The sequence below is a fragment of the Sphaeramia orbicularis genome, chromosome 21 (genome assembly GCF_902148855.1).
Source record: "Sphaeramia orbicularis chromosome 21, fSphaOr1.1, whole genome shotgun sequence".
NCBI lineage: Eukaryota > Metazoa > Chordata > Actinopteri > Kurtiformes > Apogonidae > Sphaeramia > Sphaeramia orbicularis.
In genome coordinates, this window is record NC_043977.1 from 5,857,191 (window position 1) to 5,881,230 (window position 24,040).

Below are 24,040 nucleotides of genomic sequence, written 5' to 3' on the forward strand. Positions count from 1 at the left end.
AATTCTAACAGGATGTATTTATTAAGTGTTACAAACTGTAGCACAATACGTCAGGCTTATTTTTGCAAGATCTTCTAGTCGAAGCCATTTCATTCACCTGTAATATTAAAAAAAACATTAATCATAAATTGGCAAAAGTAGAATCTTCAGAACTCGTTTATTGCAAGAAATATGAAAGAATTTTGTATCATATGATGTGAAAATGCCCATAAATGTAAGCAAAAATGTTAAAAAGCCAATATGTAGCATAGTTCAGAAAGTTGACCTGATTGAGCAAAATTAATGTGATTTTTGGATTCAGCACCAAAATTATCCTAAATCAGCTCAAAAAACTTAAATAATACATTTGTTGTTGACCAGTGTTATTAATCACTTAAAAACAGGTGAATATTTGATGTGTTTCTGACATTTGTTGCTGTTTTATGTTGTTGATTGCCTAATTGGAACATTTTCTTATAATTTTTGTGCTGTTTGTCAAAGACACTGCAATAAAAGTGCATTAAAATTCATTTTTGTTGATCTGTCTGCATCTCTACCTCAAAAACTACAGCACATTTTCACTGGAATGTTTTCTATTATATATGTTTGTCTTAATAGAGCATATAGAAATTGTATATTTTAAGAATTTTTCTCTAGTGAGAAATCAGGCACTTTATTTAGTTTTTTTTTTTTTTAACTTTCTCAGAAGAGAAAGTAACTCCTGCTCTGATAAAAATCACACATATTCTGCATGATAATATTAATAACATGATCCGTTCATTTATTTCTGATGATATTTTCATTTCATTTCTAAATCTGCTTTATTTAATGAGTGTTCTGAGCCCAGTTTTAGACTAAATAACTTCAAATTTGGTTTTTACACTCATTGTTCGTTCCTTTTTCATATCAGATGTGTTATTACTCAGTCTCATAATGAACCTGAAACCAGCAAATGCAAATTTTGATACAAACACAAAAGCAGATTCTATGAGGATGTGTTAAAGATCCATTAAATTATTTAGAACATGATGATTCTTTTGCTGTATTCACATCATAGTATAATTATTCGGTGCGGTGGATATGATCTAAACTGAATTGGATAAAAACATCTGGCTCACAGTGACATGCCATGAATAAATAAAGTGACTAATAAAGAGAAAACAACATCATTCACATTCAATATTTACAGTAATGATGCACATTTGCACAATGTTACAAACTGTATGATAAATGTGGAACTTACCAAAGCACGGAAATAACATAAAAACAGTCTTGTGTATAAATGATTAACTGTATACATGTTCTGTAAACCTCTGTTTCCTGAGGTCGTCCTCCGTCAGCCATCTTTCTTCGGATACTTTTCTCTGGCCAGTCTGACAAAGTCCTCAGCGCTGTCCAGTGACACCAGACGATCCTGAGAACAAACAGAAAAAGAAAAATGAAGCAGGGTAACAGGGTCAACAACGAATGTACAGAATGTGAATTAACATGAATACAGAGCTCTGAGTTCTCTGTTTTGTGTTAATGTAGATTTCCAGACCAAGACGTTATGTTCGAGGTAAAAGAACTGAGGCAAAGAAATGTGTTTCTGACAATAACTTTCAGTCCAGAATAGCTGTGATGTGAAGTTGTTTTACAGCAGCAACAAGTGCAAATGCACAGATTAGAAGAAAAACATGAACTTTGTGCATTTTGAGTTTCCTCTAAGTTTGTCTGAACAATATACTGACAATTCATGTTCATGTATGTTCTTTGGTCAAGTCAGGAGGTGAAACATGCTGCAAACTAAAGGATCATGTCATACATGTTTTGTTAAAGTCAAATAAATGAAAGGAATCAACCATTTAACCCTGTATAATGTGAAGTAAGTGGGGCAATAATCCTCTGTTCTTGCAATAACAATGCAATATTTATTGAAACATCAATGCACTATTTTTTATAGACTTTCATAGATATATATAATGTTATTATGAATATTCATAGATAATCATACTGTTCAACTGTTAATATTGTCAATATTGTGTCTATTCATATTTTATGTCTTTTTATTTTATTCTATTTTAGTTCCATTCTTATTTTACTTTTTTTTAAATTTTCTATTCTATTATTTTACTTTTCAGTTCTTTGTGATGTTATTTGCGCTGTATTCTCATTTTTTTTTAATGCATTGGGGGTTTTTTTATACATATTGTTGCACTGATTGGAGTACCACTCCTAATTTCACTGAAAACACAATGAAAATAAAGACTATTCTATTCTACCTAATGGTAATGATGCAATTTTTTTTTAATCAATTTTTTTTACCAATTTTGAAGTGATTATGATTTGTCACATTCTATACATTTATACGACTTAAACACAGCAGTACGTGTTGGTTTTGTAACAGCAGGTTCCCATTGAACATGATCTCAGACCAAAGTGGCAACTGTATGAATATTTATATTATATTTCATGTATAGAACGTGTTTGAACCACAAGAACGTCATCAATTCTTATGTATTGCTGTACAATATTAATATAATTCTGCAGTTTTTTCCCTGTGTTTGTGTTTGCGTATACCATGACATAGAGGTATCTGCTCTGATGTCCGGTCCCTGGAGGGAACAGACATGTGTGTTCCAGCAGCTGCTTCAACAGCTCAATGGCTCTGCTGAAATGTTCCTGATCCCGACTGTAACGACTCTGTTTGTTCACACTGAGCAGAGCATCCACCTCACACTGGTAACCTGCAGAGAAACACAGAGAAGTCACAGAGAAATCACAGAAAAACAATAGAAGTCAGAGAAATCACAGAAAAATCTGAGAAATCACAGAAAAATCACAGAAAACACAGAGAAACACAGAGAGAAGTCACAGAGAAATCACAGAAAAATCACAGAAAAATCACAGAAAACACAGAGAAACACAGACAGAAGTCACAGAGAAATCACAGAAAAACAATAGAAGTCAGAAAAATCACAGAAAAATCTGAGAAATCACAGAAAAATCACAGAAAACACAGAGAAACACAGAGAGAAGTCACAGAAAAATCACAGAAAAACAATAGAAGTCAGAAAAATCACAGAAAAATCTGAGAAATCACAGAAAAATCACAAACAGAAAAATCACCGAAAAATCACAAACAGAAATCACAGAGAACAGAGCATGCACACAAATGCACCTGTAAACAGCCCTTTGTTTGCACCCGTCTTTGTTTTGCTTAATGTCTGTGTCTTATGAATTCTCTTTTGTTTGTTTATTTGTCTTTGTTATCCCGTCACAATAGTTTGTCGAGCACTAAATTAAAAAAAAAAAAAAAAAAAAAACGAGGAACAGAGAAATCACAGAAAAATGAACCCCTTTGTATATGTTACATGTTATGTGTTGTCCTCTGTTGTTGTGTGAAATGTGGGTTGTGTGAATATGTGTATGTCACTTTTTGCAAAAAAAATAAAAATACTTGCTTGTCGAAGGATTCTCTTGCCATGGAAATCCCCTAAACCTAACCTAACCCTAGCACCTCCCTTGGATGACTGACCTCATGCTCCATCTAAGTCTTGAAAAGCTTAAATACACCCTCAGGTGGTCCAAACCCTCTTCTACTCTACCTGGAACCCTGTACTGTCCTTCATCAACACACTAAAAACCCTCCCTGGTAACTCATAAGTATTACTCAGGGGTCACCAGCCCTGGTCCTGCAGGTCTACTATCTTGCATGTTTTAGATGTTTCCTCTTCCCACACACCTGACGGTCCTTATCAGGCTTCTGCAGAGCTGGATGATAGGCTGATCATTTGAATCAGGTGTGTTTGAAGAGGGACACATCTAAAACATGCAGGACAGTAGACCTGCAGGACCAGGGCTGGTGACCCCTGAGTTAGATCTTAGAGGAGGACATGTGTCATTACGCAGCCTGACACAAACTCATGTGCTCTGAAATCTGGATCGTAGACGAACTCCACTGACTTTTTGGTTTTGTTTAATTACACTGGGTTACAAATAAATGTTTTTTGCAAGTTGTCTAGGTTTTTTCAACTGAATCAGGACCATTCTGCACCGCTAAATCCAAAAATGACATCTGTTTTTCTCAATCAGGTCAGGTTTTTTTGCTAATTTGATTTTGAAAAATGTGATCTTCTCACAAAATCGATTACATTTTTGTGACTTTATCAGTTGATTTTTTTATATAGTTCTCACCCAAAATAGGTTTTAAGAGAAAAAAAAATCATTTTCTAACAGGATTCCTGTTAGGTACAATGGTGTATTCACCGCAGATGTAGCAGAATACGTCAGGTTTATTTTTGCAAGATCTTCTAGTCGAAGCCATTTCATTCACCTGTAATATTAAAAAAAACATTAATCATAAATTGGCAAAAGTAAAATCTTCAGAACTCGTTCATTGCAAGAAATATGAAAGAATTTTGTATCATATGATGTGAAAATGCCCATAAATGTAAGCAAAAATGTTAAAAAGCCAATATGTGGCAGAGTTCAGAAAGTTGACCTGATTGAGCAAAATTAATGTGATTTTTGGATTCAGCACACCAAAATGATCCTAAATCAGCTCAAAAAACTGAAACAATAAATTTGTTGTTGACCAGTGTTATTTATGCCCGATGAGTGTCATACCTACTAATATTATTGCTTTTATTTGTTTATTTACTGATTTAATCTGATCAGACTGGGATGCATTACCCAGGACTTTTGGGGGGGGGGGGGTTGTATATATGTTATGTAGAAAATCCTAAAGTATTGTTTTTTTCTTTGTATAACTGTCACTTCTTTTCTTTTTTTTAATCTTGTTTCCAATAAAAAGTATGTTTGAACAGAGTTTTTATTCAGAAGTTCAGATCTGCACCGTTTCTTTTAAGCTTAAAGTTTTTATCTGTTCTATCTACAGGGTGTCCCATAAGTCTCCATACGTAGGAGACATAATACATATGGTTCTAACATGTATTTCTTTATATTTCTTCTTCATAGTTCTTCAGCAGTGGAGGACACGCATTGAAATATGTTCCCAACAAAATGGCAGTCATATAGAGCATATTATAGAAATAAAAATGGTTTATGTCAAGAAACGTTTATTTTTCCTATGTATGGAGACTAATGGGACACCCTGTATTTATCTGTTTTTGGGGGGTTTTTTTGTTTTTGTTTTTTTCTCATGCCTATACTTTCTATTACTTCCCTGCTGTGATGCTTTTAATGTTTTATGTAAAGCACTTTAAATTGTCTTGTACATGAAATGTGCTATAGTAACAAACCTGCCTTGACTTGGAAGAAATCACACCCCTGATCAAGAGTGTGTGTATGTGTATACGATAGACAGATAGATAGATAGATAGATAGATAGATAGATAGATAGATAGATAGATAGATAGATAGATAGAACGATAGAACGATAGATAGAACGATAGAACGATAGAACGATAGATAGATAGATAGATAGATAGATAGATAGAACGATAGATAGATAGATAGAACGATAGATAGAACGATAGATAGAACGATAGAACGATAGATAGATAGAACGACAGATAGAACGACAGATAGATAGAACGATAGATAGAACGATAGATAGAACGATAGATAGAACGATAGAACGATAGAACGATAGAACGATAGATAGAACGATAGATAGAACGATAGATAGATAGATAGATAGATAGATAGATAGATAGATAGAACGATAGATAGATAGATAGATAGATAGATAGATAGATAGATAGATAGATAGATAGATAGATAGATAGATAGATAGATAGATAGATAGATAGATAGATAGATAGATAGATAGATAGATAGATAGATAGATAGATAGATAGATAGATAGATAGATAGATATTCTACTTGAATGGTGCATTACTAAAGTGCTGTGACTCCAGATCAGAACAGAGGTGCAGTGGAACAGACTGACGTGCAGATTGTGCAGACTGTCTCACCCAGCTGCAGCAGGATTTTCTTCCATCTGGATCGGACTTCTCTCCTGGTGTAACGTAAAGTGTGGATGTCATAGTTCAGCTTCTCCCATTCCTACAGGAAGAAAAACACAAGCAGAAGACTTCATCTGGACTCCGTTTCTCACACACTTAGAGGAAGTTAAACTGGACCAGGGAGTGTATCTGTGTACCACTGACTGTCCTCAGCCTCTGCCCCTCGTTCTTTCTTTCTTTCTTTGAACAAGGACTGGCTCGTTAATTAACTGATTAGTTGTTACAATCATCTGAGCCTTTGTGTTTTTTGTTTTGTGTGTGTGTTTTACATAACTGAAAACTGGGGGGAAAAAATTTATTTATTTATTTTATTTTATTTTATTTTATTTTATTTTATTTTATTTTATTTTATTTTATTTTATTTTATTTATTTATAAAAATAAGTTGAAGACTTAATCTGACATCCAGGATCCTGATACTGTGTGTTTTTTGTTCTGCACATAAAAATACACACTAATCCTGTGTTCTTAGCAGCTCTGTATCACTGCATCAACCAGTGTGTTTCTTAAAGCCCGCTCAGACCTCAAACTGCTTCATAAATACATGACATTTCAACACTTCTGATTAAAGTCCTTTATTTTTGGCTCTGTATACATCATCACTATACTAATTTAGACTTTACAACTTTTTACTTTTCCTCCCTAAGTTTAATCAAAATATCTGTACTTCCTACTCTTTAGATTTTCAACACAGGTTTATTACTTATATATCTTTTTTATTTAGCATCAATGCACAGTTTGACCGATTTCAACTTAAGTGAATGGAACAATATCACATAGATCTTTTTTATGTATCCAACAATGAATATCTCAAAACATAGATGAAAAAGAATAAAAGTATGTGACAAGAGGGATTTACTTGCATTTTGTTAATTTTTTAAATAAGATAAGACAAGATGAGATGGGATGGGATGAGATAAGATAAGATAAGATAAGATAAGATAAGATAAGATAAGATAAGATAAGATAAGATAAGATAAGATAAGATAAGATAAGATAAGATGAGATGGGATGAGATAAGATAAGATCAGATCAGATAAGATGAGATGAGATGAGATGAGATGAGATGAGATGAGATGAGATGAGATGAGATGAGATGAGATGAGATGAGATGAGATGAGATGAGATGAGATGAGATAAGATAAGATAAGATAAGATAAGATAAGATGAGATAAGATAAGATAAGATGAGATGAGATGAGATGAGATGAGATGAGATGAGATGAGATGAGATGAGATGAGATAAGATAAGATAAGATAAGATAAGATAAGATGAGATGAGATAAGATCAGACAAGATAAGATGAGATGAGATAAGATAAGATGAGATCAGATAAGATAAGATAAGATAAGATGAGATGAGATAAGATAAGATAAGATAAGATAAGATAAGATGAGATAAGATCAGACAAGATAAGATGAGATGAGATAAGATAAGATGAGATGAGATGAGATGAGATGAAATAAGAAATACAGATAGGTTTATGTTAAACACAATATGCAACAGTTTGTTTTTTTTTTTTAAGACTGTTTTACACAACTAAAAAATTGAAAAAAAAAAAAAAAAAAGGTTTTGATAAGAAGGAACTTCACATTTCCTGTTTCCCAGCGTGAGTGACTGGGGTTTTGTGTGTTTTATGAGTCAGAGCGTCTTTGTAATCAGAACATATTTGGACATTGTGTAACAGTAGGGAAAGCACAGGGTTGAATAAATACATTTAATTAGACTTTTCTATTATTATTCTCTGTAGGGACGTCATGACTTACCAGTACATTTGGATAAACAGAGAATTACTTAGACACTTGTTACTTTATTATTATTATTATTATTATTATTATTATTATTATTATTATTATTATTATTATTATTATTATCCTGAGACCCAGCAATGCATTTTTGTCCTCTGTAGGGGACATGAGTTCACAGCTTTACTGTAAAAAAAAGAAAAAAAAGAAAATGTTGTTCACTGCAAAGGACATTCCATTAAAAAAAATACACTTAAAATGTATCTGGAAAAAAAAGTTGCATCATGCTGTTTCCAATCAAGGCAATTATTCAATGCAAAATCCCAAAACCTTCACTTCCCTGGGTCTCAAGGGGTTACTAGTGTCATTTTTAGTCACTTTAACACATTTTTATCTTTCTATTGTGTTTGATGCCTCTTGTCTTGTGCTGCTGTTACATTTGAATTAATACCATACCATACCAACTTTATTTATAAAGCACTTTAAGAACTTTACAGCTGGCCAAAGTGCCATACACCAAACATAAAACAAGGGATTAAATAAGTAAATAAAACTAGTGATAACACAGGGTGTTAAGCGGGCTAAGAACAACAAAATACGACCATCATAAAAACAAAGACAAAAACAGCATTAAAAATAAATAAATAAATAACTTAATAACTTATATCTTATCTTAATTAGTAAAACCTGTGGCTTTCTTTCTGTTCTAAGTTAAAACAGATGATGCTGGGATGCTTTAAAGTATTTTCTTCTATCTAAACTGTTTCTAAATGAGGACGATCTCCTTAACTGTGGTTCGTACAGAGCGTGTTTCCTGTATTTCATGGGAGCAGCTTTTCCCAGAGCTTAATCTCATTTTAATGTCACAGTGCTATTCTTATCCCACTATTATGACATAATTGGAAAAGTTCAGTGCATATTCACTTTGAATGGCCAACCTCTTGGCCTGCTGAGTCCACTGAGGACGGTAACACAATGCGCCCACTGTGTCCGCTCGGCTGTTATTCCCAACCTGCAGACTGGACGTCACATGTCCACTACACTGTGAATTTATGCTCAGACTTGTATGAAACTTCCCCGTCCGTCTGCTACTTTTACTCACATTCAGAAATAGAAGCCTGTGAATTATTGTCCTGAAGAGAAGAGGGAGTTTCTGCCATTTTTGTTCACATATTTAATTAATTCCAGTCTGGTAGAGAAAAGGATGTCTCTCCAGTTTGTCTTAAATGTACGACAGACACTGGTGATCTTACTCACTGTCTCTGGTCCTGTGTTAAATTACAAAAATATTGGAATGATGTGTTAGTTAAAATACAAAAAGTTCTCAAAATGGAGCTTGAACTCAACCTGGTTTCTCTGCTTCTGGACCTCCATAGTGTCCATGTACCTGATGTATATCACAAAAAATGTATAATGTTCTGGCTTTTTGTGCTAGAAAAACTATTCTACAGCACTGGGTTTGGGATAAAACCCCCTCAGTTTTATAACTGAGGGCAGCATAAGATACTAGGCCTGTAACGGTACACGTACCGAACCGAACCGTTTCAGTACACACCTGTTCGGTTCGGTACACAGCTGTACTGAAACAGCACAGTATGATGACAAAAAGAAAAAGGAACGAAAGACGTCGTTCGATGCGGAACTTTAAATCCGCGCAAGTTTCACACGGACATATTGAAGGAACACACATTGACCCAAAATATGAAATAACAGCTGATATAAGGTAAAAAAAAAAACAACAAATCTGATGTGAACCTGGAAGGAAGAGACTGCAGACCCTCCAGCATCAGCCCAGTCCAGTTTGGATCAGTTCAGGTTCAGGTGAAAGACAACAACCAGGAAAGAGACGTTAATAAGACGGACGTTGTTTGGCCCCTAGGAACTACAGTAGTTCTAAAACACTGACACCTGCTCTGTCTGTCTGTCTGTCTGTCTGTCTGTCTGTCACACACACTGTATAACAGAGGAATAAATAGAATGTTGAAAGTATGTAAAGTTTCACTTTTGTTTCACGACAGCGTTCGTTACATTAGTTATGGACCACACCCCCAGGTATATAACTGCGCACCCCCCCTACCCCCCGGCTCCGACAAAAAAAAAAAAAAATCCCCCATGCACACAGGCACACACAAATACACACAGTGTCCTAAACAGTTTGTTCTCTGTCCTAAAATAAATCATTTGGTTCATTGTGTTGTCAGTGTTTCTCTTCAGTTTGTTTCTACAGAATACCAGTTTACCCTCTTGTTAATGTTGCACTTCATGTAGAATTTTTTTGTTATTTTTATGCAGAATGTGAACTGACAGAACTGTGATTAGATTTTTCTTGTTTGTTCGAAACTACCTTTCAGGGAAAAGTGCAATACTAATGTTTAAAATACATTTAGTAATATTAATAATTGATTTTATTTTCTATTTGATTTGTAGCAGCAGAATTATATTATTCCTGTTTTTCTATATTCTATTGTCTCCAAAAATTGGGGGAAAAATGTTAAAAAATTCATAAATGCATTAATAGACATTTTGAGGGGTTTTCTTTCTTCCCGTACCGAACCAAAAAAAACTGAACCGTTGAAAACCAAAAACGTACCGAACCGAAAATTTTGTGTACCGTTACAGGCCTATAGGATACTAATAGAATTCATACCCCTGGACTTTGTGACCTGTCTGATGCACCACAAGAACAATGCCTTTGAAAGAATATGGAACCCATTCCTTGACTATATTAATATGAATATATCTGCTATAATGGCAAGAGCATTTGTATAAAAAATTATTTCTTTCTACTCAGCTTCCACTGTATTGTATTGTATACTGTACTGTACCTTTCATATGTGCCTAGAAGGTATGTGTATGTGCATACGTATAATTTTATTTATTTATTTTCTGACCATTCCCAGCCTGTGTTTAGTGTTTTATTTCATTATTTTGTTTTATGTGTGTTTAAAAAAGAAAATACCCAATAAACACATTTATTTAAAAAAAAAAAAAAAAAAAAAAATTCCTGTCTGGTAAAGACTATTAAGAAAACTGTGCAAGTGAAAGTTCATAGTCCAGCCTCTATGGGAAATGTACACACCAGTGCATTATAAAACTAAAGAATCTTATTATAAAATGCAGGAAAGAACGATTAAATGAATGAACCATACTCTGAAACTTAGCAAATTTAATAATTTATGTAAAGAGGAACTGTGTGTTGCCGCCATAACAGAGCTGAGTGTAAAGGGATGTAAATGCATGAAAAAAAAAAAAGTGGGATCTTGCATGGATTATATATAATTATTGGACAGAGGATCCGTATCATCACACTTTAGTTTCTTTACTACAGTTTTAAAGCCAATATTATGCGATTTTTCTGTCGCCATTTTGGGTTTTTAGAGGCGGACGTGACCATTGTTTACTGCTGTGCACTTAAGAAATAAAAATTTGAGTTATTTATAGGTAACTTTTTTTTTTTTTGGTGGGGGGAGGGGGGTATTGTTTGTTTTTTATCAGTATTTTATTATTTTTTATCAATATTTTATATTATTTACTAAATGCTGCTGACAATCGGGGACCTGAGTACAATGTTTTGTCTCTGTGTATTTTATGTGCTGAAATGACAAATACATTTTAATCTTGAATCTTATTGGACAAAAATGGTTGAAGTCTGTCATGTTTGATGTATCTATGTAATGCCTAATATTTTTTACATCGGTACATGAATTTACAAGCTGTCTATTTCTTTTAATTTATTTTTTATTCTTTTTTATTCTCTCTGTTCTATTTTCTGTTGGCTCAGTTATTATTTTTGTATATCACAGATTTGTTACTGTTTGTACTTAACTGATTTTCTACTGCACAGAGACTTTGTTATGATGTTCTTTTTTCTGCTCTAGGGCCTTGCAGTTGGTTTGGGCATGAGGAAAAAATGATATAAAAGGCAATGTATAATAATTTCACTTCTTTGTATGTACTCTTACATTGCTCAAAAAACATTAAAAAAAAATAAATAAAAAATAGCTGAAGTCCAGGATCGTGAGGGGTCAGAGCTACTGAGCTAACGCTAAATGCTAACTAACTGACGGTAAATGGTAAACATCATAAAGTGCTACTTAACAAAGTGTTTTATGAGCATCTTGTTAGTGAAACCTCTTAAACACAACTACCCCGGAGCTGTCAGGCAGAAAAACATGGTTTATTAAATTAACAGAAACTCAGAAAGTTCAACTCAGCAGCCTGAGCAGGATGACGGACATTAACCCTCAAAGACCTGAACAGCCAGCAGCAATGAAAACCTACTGATCTAAAAGGTTTAACAACCTCTGAACCACTAATCCTATCAATACATGAAAATAATTGGTGTAAAATACAGTTCTTCATCTTTTCATGGTCATCAGATATGACCCATTTGGATGTTCAGAGGCTCTGTAGTTACCATGGAAACACTGTCATCTTCTACAACATTGATACCAGTAAAACCCATGGAGTAGGATCAATAACAGTGGATGGACACACTGGGTTTATGTACATTGAATAAAATGAACAAAAATGAATTGAAAAAATGTACAAAATAAGCAAACATTTTACAATAACAAAGTAAAAAAGAATTAAATAAGCAACAAAATGAACAAAAACAGCCAACATAATCAATAAAATAAAGAAAAATGAATAATAAATCAACAAAATAATAAGTAACATGGACAAAATAAGCCAAAAAATTTTAAAAATTGAAGACAAAATAATAAGAGGTCACAAAATGTAGGAAAAAAAAAACCAAAATATATAACAAAAACAAATAAAATAATAAATAAAATGAATAAAAATGAATAAAAATGAACAAAATGAATTAAAAAGTTAAAAATTCATTAGATTTTTTGCTGAAAAACTCTTTTTTTTGCAGTGTTCTCTATTTTGATACAATAAGCTTGGAATTTTCTTTGAGCTTTCATGAGCATCTAAATCATCAGTACATTAAATATAGAAAAATACCAGATTTTCACTGGAAAATAAAAGGTATGAAATAATAAATTGTGATTAATCAGTTAGGAAATTTTAGAAGTCACGGCAAAAATGGTTCTGGGTCTTTAAGGATTAAAGCTTCAACTTGACCTGATTAACAGATCTGATTAAAAAGTCGGAAGTCTGGACGTATTTTGGATTTTTAAAGGATTCTGAGGGAAAACTAACTTAAGACGGTCAACTTGTCTGCAGCAAATGCATAAAAAAGTCTCCATGAAGGGGGACTGTGCGTGTTATTTTATTAGTTTTTTCAAAATAAAACTTGGTTAAATGATTTCAGTGTGTGTATTAGTGCTTTTTGAACATTTTTCGGTACATTTCAACAATACCGCAATAGACAACTGCAATCATTTTGGTCACGATAACTGTGATATGAAATTTTCATATCGTTACATCTCTGAACTTCACACTAATAATAAAAATTTAATGATTTCCATTAAGTGGGTCGTTTTGTCCCCATATGGAACCAAGATTTATACTGGATTTATACTGTATGAAAACATAATCGCACACACAGTTACTAAACTGTACGTCTCATCTATTTTAATGATGATAAATAACCTACATTAAGTTGCTTTAAGAAAGGTATGTGGTCAATAATTAAGTAAGTGAATAAAGCCACAGACTGTTTGTGTATTTGTGCATCAGGACGGATCACAAGCCCATCAAACGCTCAATAAACGGCCTGACCTTTCATCGTTCTGGCAAAACCAATTTAATTTCTTCTAATATGATCAGTTTGATAACTATGTTGGAAACTGGTTCAAGTTGTGATTCAACATAAACGTAAATGAAAGCCCCCTTTCAGAGCTCTACCTGAGTCTGTCCTCTGACTTCGATTAGATAATTACATTAACGAGAACTGGTGTGGACCGAACAGAAAGACACACTGTAAAAGGAGTCATTGAATTACAGCAGGAGAGTTCTAAAAGCAACAGAGGAAAACACAGGAATTTAGTATCCAGTACATGTAGAGAAGAAAAATGATGAAACTAAGCAAAAAATAATAATACTAACGGGATATATACAACTCTGTAACAAGATACAACCCTAATAAAAGGTTAGGATTGTATAAAAATTGCAAATTCAAACCAAAAGCAGCCATTTTAAAATTTAGCTTGACTTGTATTTCATTGAAGGTAGTACGAACATGACGTATTTTATACCATTCATTCATTTTCCAAATCATTTAGAGGGTGGAGCCAATCACAGCTACCGATGGGCGAAGGCGGGGTTCACCCTGGACATGTCGTCAGTTCATCACAGGACATGTTTTATATCTTGTTTCGTCAAACTGATTGAATTTGTGAATATTCGTCCATTCCTCATATTCAGGCTGCAGCATGTAGAAGAAAAGTGGCAAAAGTAAAGTATTTCTACGTCATCGTACATAAATCGAAGGGTCGTATGCTCTTATAGCTGTTCTGCTGTTCCGTCTGCGTTGCCATGGTAACACTACACAACACCTGTAGTAATATAGACATTCTGTACAACCACGTAACCAGAAGAACATCAGCAATTAAACCAATTTTCTGAAAACAGGACAGAAGTCTAACAACAAGCATTTAAATGGTCAAATATGTACACCTAGCTAAGTCTGAGAATATGTCACGAATAATTTCATAAAAAACAACAGACCAGTGAGACAAAACTAAGCTAACACTAAGCAGATCCAACGATACAAGTGTTATTTATCTATTACTAAAACTCACAGAATGAGACAAAGACGAACAAAACTAAAGGTTCCGTTCTGAAGGGATGATTATGGATTTTGTCTTAACTGCTGTTTTCGGATTTCTAGCGTATTTTTTATATGAATGACGCTTCTGATATCAGCTAATCCATTGTTTTGCGTGACATTAAAATGATCCTGACAGGAAACAAATGGACCAGGGTTTAGCAGGTTAAGGTGCAACAGTAAGTTGTTCCTAATGCTATACTCAGTGTCTGTTGGGGACTGAATCAGACCAGGCCCAGTTTACATGACAACACCCTTGGGTAAAAACAACGAAATATTTGATCAGATGTGCCTTTCGTTTAGATGACAACAATGTTTTCAGGGTTGAAAAGGCTAAAAAAAGTGAAAACTTAAAAACGTTTAAATCTCATGTCACCATCTAAATGACTGAAGTCATGTAGTGTTCACATCACAGGCACGTGCCAGTACAGGAAAACAACAACATGTTGGATTATTTCCGTGCAACAGACCTTCCAGTTCAGCCTGGCCAGCCATCCGTCTTTCTCAGTAAGAAATCCGTCTGGAATTGCATGGTTTGAATCCAAATATGAAGGCGGGACCAACAAGTGCCCAGTAAACCAATCACAGATAAGACAGACGTGACGCTTTGGTCAGACAAACTTAAGAATACAGGGTGTGATCTGCAATTCAATCCTTATTTTTGAATCAAACAACCAACAACAGTTGTAAAGAGATTTGTGGACTTGGAACTGACTTTGACTTGCGACAAAACAAAGTCGCATTGCAAAACACTTTAAGCACCTTTAAGTGCAAAAAACATTTTTGTTAACATAACACTTTTTTATCCCTTTGACATCCTATTTGTGAATGAAAACTTGGTTCCTTTCAAAATAAAATATCAGGTTTTTGGTAATGCACATTCCAAACAGAGTAAACAGATTTGTAACTACAGTCCTGTATAGTTTTTAAGATCACCTGTTAAAGCTATACCGTCTGATGTGGCATTTTTACACTTTTCTTCTGTCATCTTAAAATGCTCCTAATAAGCGTGTGTCAAACTAAAATGTAAAAGAAATCCACCGGGTATTGAAACTCAAAAATGTTTAATTCTGTTTAATGTTTAATTCTCATATATTTCTGATAAAAGTCTGACCAATCATTTTATTCGGTCCGAATGAAATAATTGGCCGAACCTGGCTGAGCCTCCTGTCAATCATCCATTACAGCCATCCAGCATCCGATCCATTACACTGGGTTACAAAAAAATGTTTTATGTAAGTTGTCGAGGTTTTTTCAACTGAATTAGGACCATTTTGCACTACTAAATCCAAAAATGACATCTGTTTTTCTCAATCAGGTCAGGTTTTTTTTGCTAATTTGATTTTGAAAAATTTGATCTTCTCACAAAATATAATAATTAATACCAAAATAAGATTGGTAAGCACACTTTATGAAACTTGTGACTCGATTCCTGTTAGGTACAATGGTGTATTCACCGCAGATGGAGCAGAATACGTCAGGCTTATTTTTGCAAGATCTTCTAGTCGAAGCCATTTCATTCACCTGTAATATTAAAAAAAACATTAATCATAAATTGGCAAAAGTAAAGTCTTCAGAACTCGTTTACTGCACGAAATATGAAAGAATTTTGTATCATATGATGTGAAAATGCCCTTAAATGTAAGCAAAAATGTTAAAAAGCCAACATGTAGCATAGTTCAGAAAGTTGACCTGATTGAGCAAAATTAATGTGATTTTTGGATTCAGCACACCAAAATTATCCTAAATCAGCTCAAAAAACTTCAACAATAAATTTGTTGTTGACCAGTGTTATCGCCATCCCTGCATCCGATATGTGTCCCTCTGAATCTGACACTTCACTGGCGCTGCTTCTCCTGTCACTGACCACAGTCTACTGTCTAGGATGTGTTTGGATAGAACTCAAATGCACATGTGGAAGGAGGAAATGGATTTATGAACAGAAACAACAACTAAGGAGAACAAACGGGAGTCTGATGAATGAAGGATGGAGATAAAAGTCCAGTAGTCTGGTGTACTGGACTGAACAGGTCTGCACAAAGCTCAGCTTTTATGACCGTGGGACTCATACAGGTGCATGGACATGGTGTCACACAGTGTAGGATTATGTAGGATGATAAATGTATGGACTATGAAACCTCAAATGTCCACGGAAAATTCGTGGAGGCCACACGTTCACAGTGCACGCGCCCGTCACCTGGACACCTCATCTCCGTGGTGCAGTGAAGACACTGACCCAGTACTGCACAGACCACACCCTTAAATACAGGGTCTACTGATGGAACAGGGGCCGCGGCAGGTGGATGATGTATCTGATTACGTTAAATTTTTGGGCGTTATTGTAGATGAAAAATTAAATTGGAAATCTCATATTAATCTTGTCTGTAAAATAATCCTGAAGTCATTTGGCATTTTGAACAGAGTCCGTTCATTGATAAATCATTCCTGTTTCTTGACTTTTTATTATTGCTTCATTTATCCTTACATTATTTATTGCAATACTGTTTGGGCGGCAACCTGTCCCACGTATCTCAATAAGATTCTCTTAATTCGAAAGAAATTTTTCAGAATGATCAGTTTTTCTCACAGACTCCACTCATCTGCTCCTCTTTTCCAAAAATTCAATCTTCTCTCAGTTTTTGATGTGAACGTTTCCCAGACCTGTGTCTTCATGTCCAAATATGGTCACTTAACTCATATTCTTCCTAAAGTTTTTCACAGTTTCTTTATGTTGTCTTCTGTTATTCACAACTTTCCGACACGATTTCCAAGCAAATTGTATCTTCCGTACTGCCGAACTTCAGTCTGTCAGTATTCTCTGAAACATGGTGGACTGAATCTGTGGAATAATCTAAGACCTGAACTTCAACCAACATCTACTTTATCATTGTTTAAAAAGCATCTGAAAAGGACTGTAATTCATGAAAAAATGTAAGGCTGTGCATCACTTAATTTGTATTTGATGATTTGTAATGTGGATTACATTTTTATTGTTTTTACTTCAGTTTATTATTTCAGTTATATTGTATTTTTACCTCCGCCAAGGAGGTTATGTTTTTGCCAGGGTTTGTTTGTTTGTTTGTTTGTCTGTCCGTTAGTGTGCAACATAACTCAAAAAGTTATGGACAGATTTGGATGAAATTTTCAGGGTTTGTTGGAAATGGGATAAGGAAGAAATGATTAAATTTTGGTGGTATTCGGGGGCGGGGGGGCCCACGGGGGGGCCCACTGATCAGCCTTGGCGGAGGTCTGCGCTCTCCGAGTGCTTCTAGTTTAATTTTTTTTTTGTGTGTGTGTGTGTATTGTTCATTTCGGGGGAGGTATTCATATAAGCCTTCTTTTTGGCTTCTAACCTCTCCTGCACAATTTTGTTACTTGTCTGAATGTTGTTGATTTTTCTATTGCTGTTTTTATTTTGTGCAAATAAATTAAATTAAAAATTAAATTAAACTAGGTTACTGAGGGAAGTTCCACCGAAGTGGACCAGACCTCCGCCTCTGCTTCCTCCGCGTGCATCAGGTGAGAGGAGGAGAGAGGAGGAGGAGCCTCAGAGCTCAGGCAGCGGGAAGTGGGCGGGGCTTTGGAGGGAGGCGGGTTGTTCATGTTCAAACTTTTACTAAGTGCTGTGAGAAATGCCACATCGGTAGGTAGAGCTTTAAGTTCTGGCTTTGTTTTGAGTGAATGTGCATCCTTGTCATAAATCCATCATCAGTCCAGTGTCTTACCTCTGTCGCTTTGTCAGCCTGGTCCCTCATGCTGATAAAAGCCTGTAACTCTCTGTCTAACCCTCTCCTCGTAGCTGAGTCCCTGTGTTTGTCATTGGAGGTCATGGAGCTCCTCTGTTTGGGCCGGCTGCTCCACTGGCTCCTCCTCGACGACTGTGGTCCAAAGATGCTCTCCTCTTCTGTGTCACTATCACTGGACTCACTGGATAACAGCTCTGAAGGCCTTGAAGATGTGGTAGTCTGCATACTACAGAAAAAAATTATAAGCAAAGGAGTGTTGAATGAAGGAAAATATTAGGATTTTTTTGTTTGTTTTTTTTAATTCTCTTTTTATTGAAAGAAGTGAGGTTTTTTACAAACACTGAAAAATTTGATAGATACACAAATTAGTTGAAACTTCTTCCTGCTCCTTTTCAGCCATGTGAAATTCAGACTTGTATGTGCTTGAAGATAGATTCGGCTCATTTAAATGTTAGTTTGTTTTTGTCTTAACCCTTTCATGCATAAATTATGAAAACAAAGTATCTAGATTTTTTTTTAGATTGATTTTATTACACAAAATTAGGCTAAAGTTGAAACGCATTTTTGAATTTTTTTTTTTTTTTAAATATGGTTTTATTAAGAAGATATTTAACCTCCTGAGACCCAGGAAAGTACAAGTTTTGACTTTTTTCAAATTAAATAATTGCCTATATTGGAAACATCATGATGCAACTGTTTTTTCAGATGCATTTTTTTTTTTTTTTTTTTTTTTTTTTTTTTACAGCTTTTATGGAATGTCCTTTGTGGTGGAAAGTTTTTTTGTTTTGTTCTGTTTTTTTCAATTTTTATGGAATGTCCTCTGCGGTGGACAGTTTTTTTGTTTTGTTTTGTTTTTTAAAATTTTTATGGAATGTCCTTTGCGGTGGACAGTATTTTTGTTTTGTTTTGTTTTTTTCCAGTTTTTATGGAATGTCCTCTGCGGTGGACAGGTTTTTTGTTTTTGTTTTGTCTTTTACAATTTTTATGGAATGTCCTCCGCGGTGGACAGTTTTTTTGTTTTGTTCTGTTTTTTTCAATTTTTATGGAATGTCCTCCGCGGTGGACAGGTTTTGTGGTTGTTTTTACTGTGAAACTCCTTTCCACAAACGTGGCCAGAAAACCCATAGCTGGGTCTTTGGAGGTTTGAATTTTTTTTTTTAAATATGGTTTCATTAAGAAGATAATTAACCTCCTGAGACCCAGGAAAGTACAAGTTTTGACTTTTTTCAAATTAAATAATTGCCTATATTGGAAACATCATGATGCAACTGTTTTTTCAGATGCATTTTTGTTTGTTTGTTTTTTACAATTTTCATGGAATGTCCTCCGCGGTGGACAGTTTTTTTGTTTTGTTCTGTTTTTTTTCAATTTTTATGGAATGTCCTCTGCGGTGGACAGTTTTTTTTGTTTTGTTCTGTTTTTTTCAATTTTTATGGAATGTCCTCCGCGGTGGACAGGTTTTGTGGTTGTTTTTACTGTGAAACTCCTTTCCACAAACGTGGCCAGAAAACCCATAGCTGGGTCTTTGGAGGTTAACTTTATGAGATCACAGATCAGTCCACATTCTAAAACTAAGATGATCCTTTTTTTCATTGTATTTCTTCCGGTCTATAGTGACTGCCCACTTGTGGTTTGGAGAATATTGCCTTTATAATCCTTTTGAAAGTGAGCTTCAACTATATGTCCACAAATATGGACGTCATGCATGAAAGGGTTAATTTGCCTTGTTTTGTTTTATTTTGTTTCTTTGCATATCATAAATAAATAAATAAATAAATAAATAAATAAATAAATAAATAAATATATATATATATATATATATATATATATATATATATATATATATATATATAGATAGATAGATAGATAGATAGATAGATAGATATATATATCCAAGAGAGTGGGTGTAAAAAACAAAAACATTTACAGTAGCTCATTATTGTCTTGGCATACAGGATTTCAGAGTAAGGAATCAAAATATAAATTACAAAAATAAAAACACAAAAAAACAAAAACATATTCTTTCAGTTAGAAGATTTTGAGTTCATATTCATGCAGTCACCTCAGCAAAATCAGGTCTCAAAGGCCTCCCATATCTCACCCATCTCTCCCAAATGTTGCACAAAAGAATCCACCTTCACATTTATAGTAAATATAATTTTTTCCATCCTATAAATTCCCATGGTTATGTCTACCCAGTTATTTGTTGTTGGTTCTTCTTGTGTCATCCATAGTTTAGTTATTGCTTTTGTTTTTCTGCAGCTGATAATATGCTGAATAAGTATCTACTTATGTTTTTGACCTCTGGAGAAATGTGTCCCACATACATGGTTTTGAAATCAAAAAGTAAATAGGTATTAAAAATAATTTCTATGGCTTTATGTATTTCCTTCCAATAACAGTTAATTTTTGGGCATTCCCAGCATATGTAGAAATGATGTGCAGGGAAATTATTAGGATTTTGATGTAAAAAAACAAAAAAAAAAGGTTGAAATGCAAAAAATTCAGAGAGGAAAGAAGTGTTTATCTCACCGTAAAATGGCATTCTTCTCTTCTGTGTCGTGTTTCAGGTAGTATTCACAGCAGCAGAGGGTAAACTTTGCACCCATCGGCCCTTTGCAGACGTTCTCACAGTAGAACAGGAGTATTTATAGTTCCAGTTGAGAAAAAAATAATAATCTGCAACACCTCTTGATGCAGAATTCCAATGAAATTTAAGTAAACTTCATCATCTGCAGTCTAAAAAACACCTGAAAACTCTCACAGTAGTCCAGTTTGTTGTGTCCATTCCCCTCTCCCCGAGCCCATCAGGCCTGAATGAGGAACGTCTGTCAATTACATTATCCACGTGAGTCCACCAGGACACAACAACACACACACACACACACACACACACACACACACACACACACACACAGAGGAGGGTGGAGGAATGAATGGCACATTGATTCAGCAGCTCCTGATGGTGCAGAATGCTTCAGTCTGTAACCACATGCAATCAGCACGGATGGAAGCTGCATTTAACAGGGAATGTTTTGGTGGTTGTGGAATGTTTCAGCATTAAACACTTGATTTCCTGCATTCTGGTCTTTTTTTTTTTTCGCTCAACCACGTTCCACATACAACCGCAGTACTACAGTGGTCCACATGAGTTTTTCCCACGCATTTTCAACTTCATTAAAACATCAGTTTTGTGTTTCCTTCTACCCAAATTCATCTACTTACGTCTTTTGTAACATTTTTATCTTGCTATTTCTTTTCAAACACAGGTGCGGCCCAGGGGCCAAATCTGGCCTGCCAAAGGGTTCAATCCAGCCCCTTGGATGAATTTGTGAAATGCAAAAATTACACTGAAGATATGAATAATCAAAGGTGTAAAAATCATTTTAGGTCTATTCAATCTAAAAATGATCAGACCAGTAAAATACTATCATAATAACCTATAAATAATGAAAACTGTAAATATTTCTCTTTGTTTTAGTGTAAAAAAAAAAAGGTAAAATTACACAAATGTTTACATTTACAGACTAGCCTTTAAAAAAAAACAAGAAAAAGTGAAGAACCTGAAATCTCTTAAGAGAAGTATGTGGAATTTTAAGAATATTCTGCCTGTGATTTAATGTTTTGTACATTTGTAGATCCACTGTGATGTCCAAGTTGTGATGCATATGCATAAATGATAAACTAAGGTGTAATTGTTAACACTGCACTTTATTAAAGAATGTTCAGGTTGTTCATAGTTGTTCATGTTAAGTTTGAGTACAATTCCTAGATGTAAACATTTTCATTATGGAATTTCACTTTTTTCACTCAAAAACTAGAAAAGCACTCGGAGAGCGCAGACCTCCGCCAAGCGCAAAAATTCCCCACATAATCGGTGATAAAAATCCTACATTTATTTTTTAAAATAAAATCCGCCTTCTGGATCAGATCCGGATCAGCCTTTGAAATGTGATAGAGGACCCCATTGTCAATTCCTGAGTTAAATTTCATGAGTTTTGGTCAATAATTAAGCGAGATATTGGGAAACGAAAATTTTGGCCCCATTTACCACAATGTTAACGAAAATTTCAAAGTGATCCAGAATCCAGGATTTCTTCCGGATCACCCCCAAAAGTTAATCATTTCTTCCTTATCCCATTTCCAACAAACCCTGAAAATTTTATCAAAATCTGTCCATAACTTTTTGAGTTATGTTGCACAGTAACGGACACACAAACAAACAGACAAACAAACCCTGGCAAAAACAAAACCTCCTTGGCGGCGGTAATTATATATATTATTTGACTGGTCCGGCCCACTTTAGATCATATTAGGCTGAACGTGGCCCCTGAACTAAAATGAATTTGACACCCCTGTTTTAAAACAGGCCATTTTCATCTATTTACGTCATTTCTAGTTTCATCTGATGTACTTTACACTGTTTTAATCTGGTCTTTATGTAATTTTCATCTCATTAGGGCTTTTACATGATTGTCACCTATTTTCATCTTGTTCAGTCTTTTAAGTTTTCATGTATTTATGTTTTTTTTTTTTTAAACATTTTAATCTTAATTCTTTTACAACCTCCTTTATGTCACGTCATTTTTCACCTGTTTCCATCTTATACCTTTTATGATGTTTCTTTGGTTTTGTTGTTTACATCTTCTTTTTTACTCTTTTCATCCATTTACAGCTTATAGATTGTTCCCATCATATGTCTTTTATACTTTCATGTCATGTGTCAGGCACGATAGATAGATAGATAGATAGATAGATAGATAGATAGATAGATAGATAGATAGATAGATAGATAGATAGATAGATAGATAGATAGATAGATAGATAGATAGATAGATAGATAGATAGATAGATAGATAGATAGATAGATAGATAGATAGATTAGTGAGCTACACAAATAATCAAATTGCAGTCACAATGTCAACCAATCCCAGTCTATAATCACAAAGACTACCATGTTCATGTACTGTCTATGACTATATGTGTTGGTAGGCTGGCTTCAGTAACACCCAGCAGAGATTCTGTGTAAAACATAAAACCAGACAATCAGAGATCGCAGAGACTTAACTCATAGCCACCAAACTGAATAATTCCAGTATTTTGTGAATAAAGTCCAAGAAACTTTTAATATAGACCAAGCGTGAGCCATTAATTTTTTCAAGACGCCACATGAGAAATCCGGGTTGTGTTCGAGGGCTAAACCAACAATAAACTGAACAAAATTCCGCTTCATATTAATTTTCTCCCATTGCAAAAAGCACTAAATCCAATAGCTTTGCACTGCAACATATTATTTAAAGAACATGGATATTGCTTAATGTTGCACTAATGTCCTAAATGTGCTGCACATTTTTTAATTGAATGGTTTAAATTGCACCATGTGTCCAGTAGTTATGTGCCAAAAGTCTATATGACAGGGTGGGGAAGCAAAATTTACAATATTTTGAGGCAGGGATTGAAAGACAGTGTATGACCAGTTAGTTTATTGAAAGTCATGAGAATTTATTTGCCACAAAAAAATGTACATAATAGAAAATGTTTTTATTCTATGTGTCCTCCTTCTTTCTCAATAACTGCCTTCACACGCTTCCTGAAACTTGCGCAAGTGTTCCTCAAATATTGGGGTGACAACTTCTCCCATTCTTCTTTAATAGTATCTTCCAGACTTTCTGGTAATAGTTTTGCTCATAGTCATTCTCTTCTTTCCATTATAAACAGTCTTTATGGACACTCCAACTATTTGGAAATCTCCTTTGGTGTGACGAGTGCATTCAGCAAATCACACACTCTTTGACGTTTGCTTTCCTGATTACTCATATGGGCAAAAGTTTCTGAAAAGGTATGGATAATAGTGTTAGGTA

At 34.5% G+C, this 24,040-nt stretch overlaps 1 protein-coding gene across 1 annotated transcript; it reads right to left on the reverse strand.

The window, feature by feature from the left end:
• Window positions 1-689: 689 nt before the first annotated feature.
• LOC115413092 (melanoregulin) lies at window positions 690-21,010 on the reverse strand. Its single transcript, XM_030125845.1, has 5 exons — window positions 20,712-21,010; window positions 18,159-18,405; window positions 5,901-5,991; window positions 2,539-2,705; window positions 690-1,393 (listed from the first exon to the last, which is right to left on the reverse strand). Exons 1-5 carry the CDS (start codon window positions 20,786-20,788, stop codon window positions 1,316-1,318), a joined length of 660 nt encoding a protein of 219 aa, XP_029981705.1. The 5' UTR covers window positions 20,789-21,010; the 3' UTR covers window positions 690-1,315.
• Between the last annotated feature and the right edge of the window lie 3,030 nt (window positions 21,011-24,040).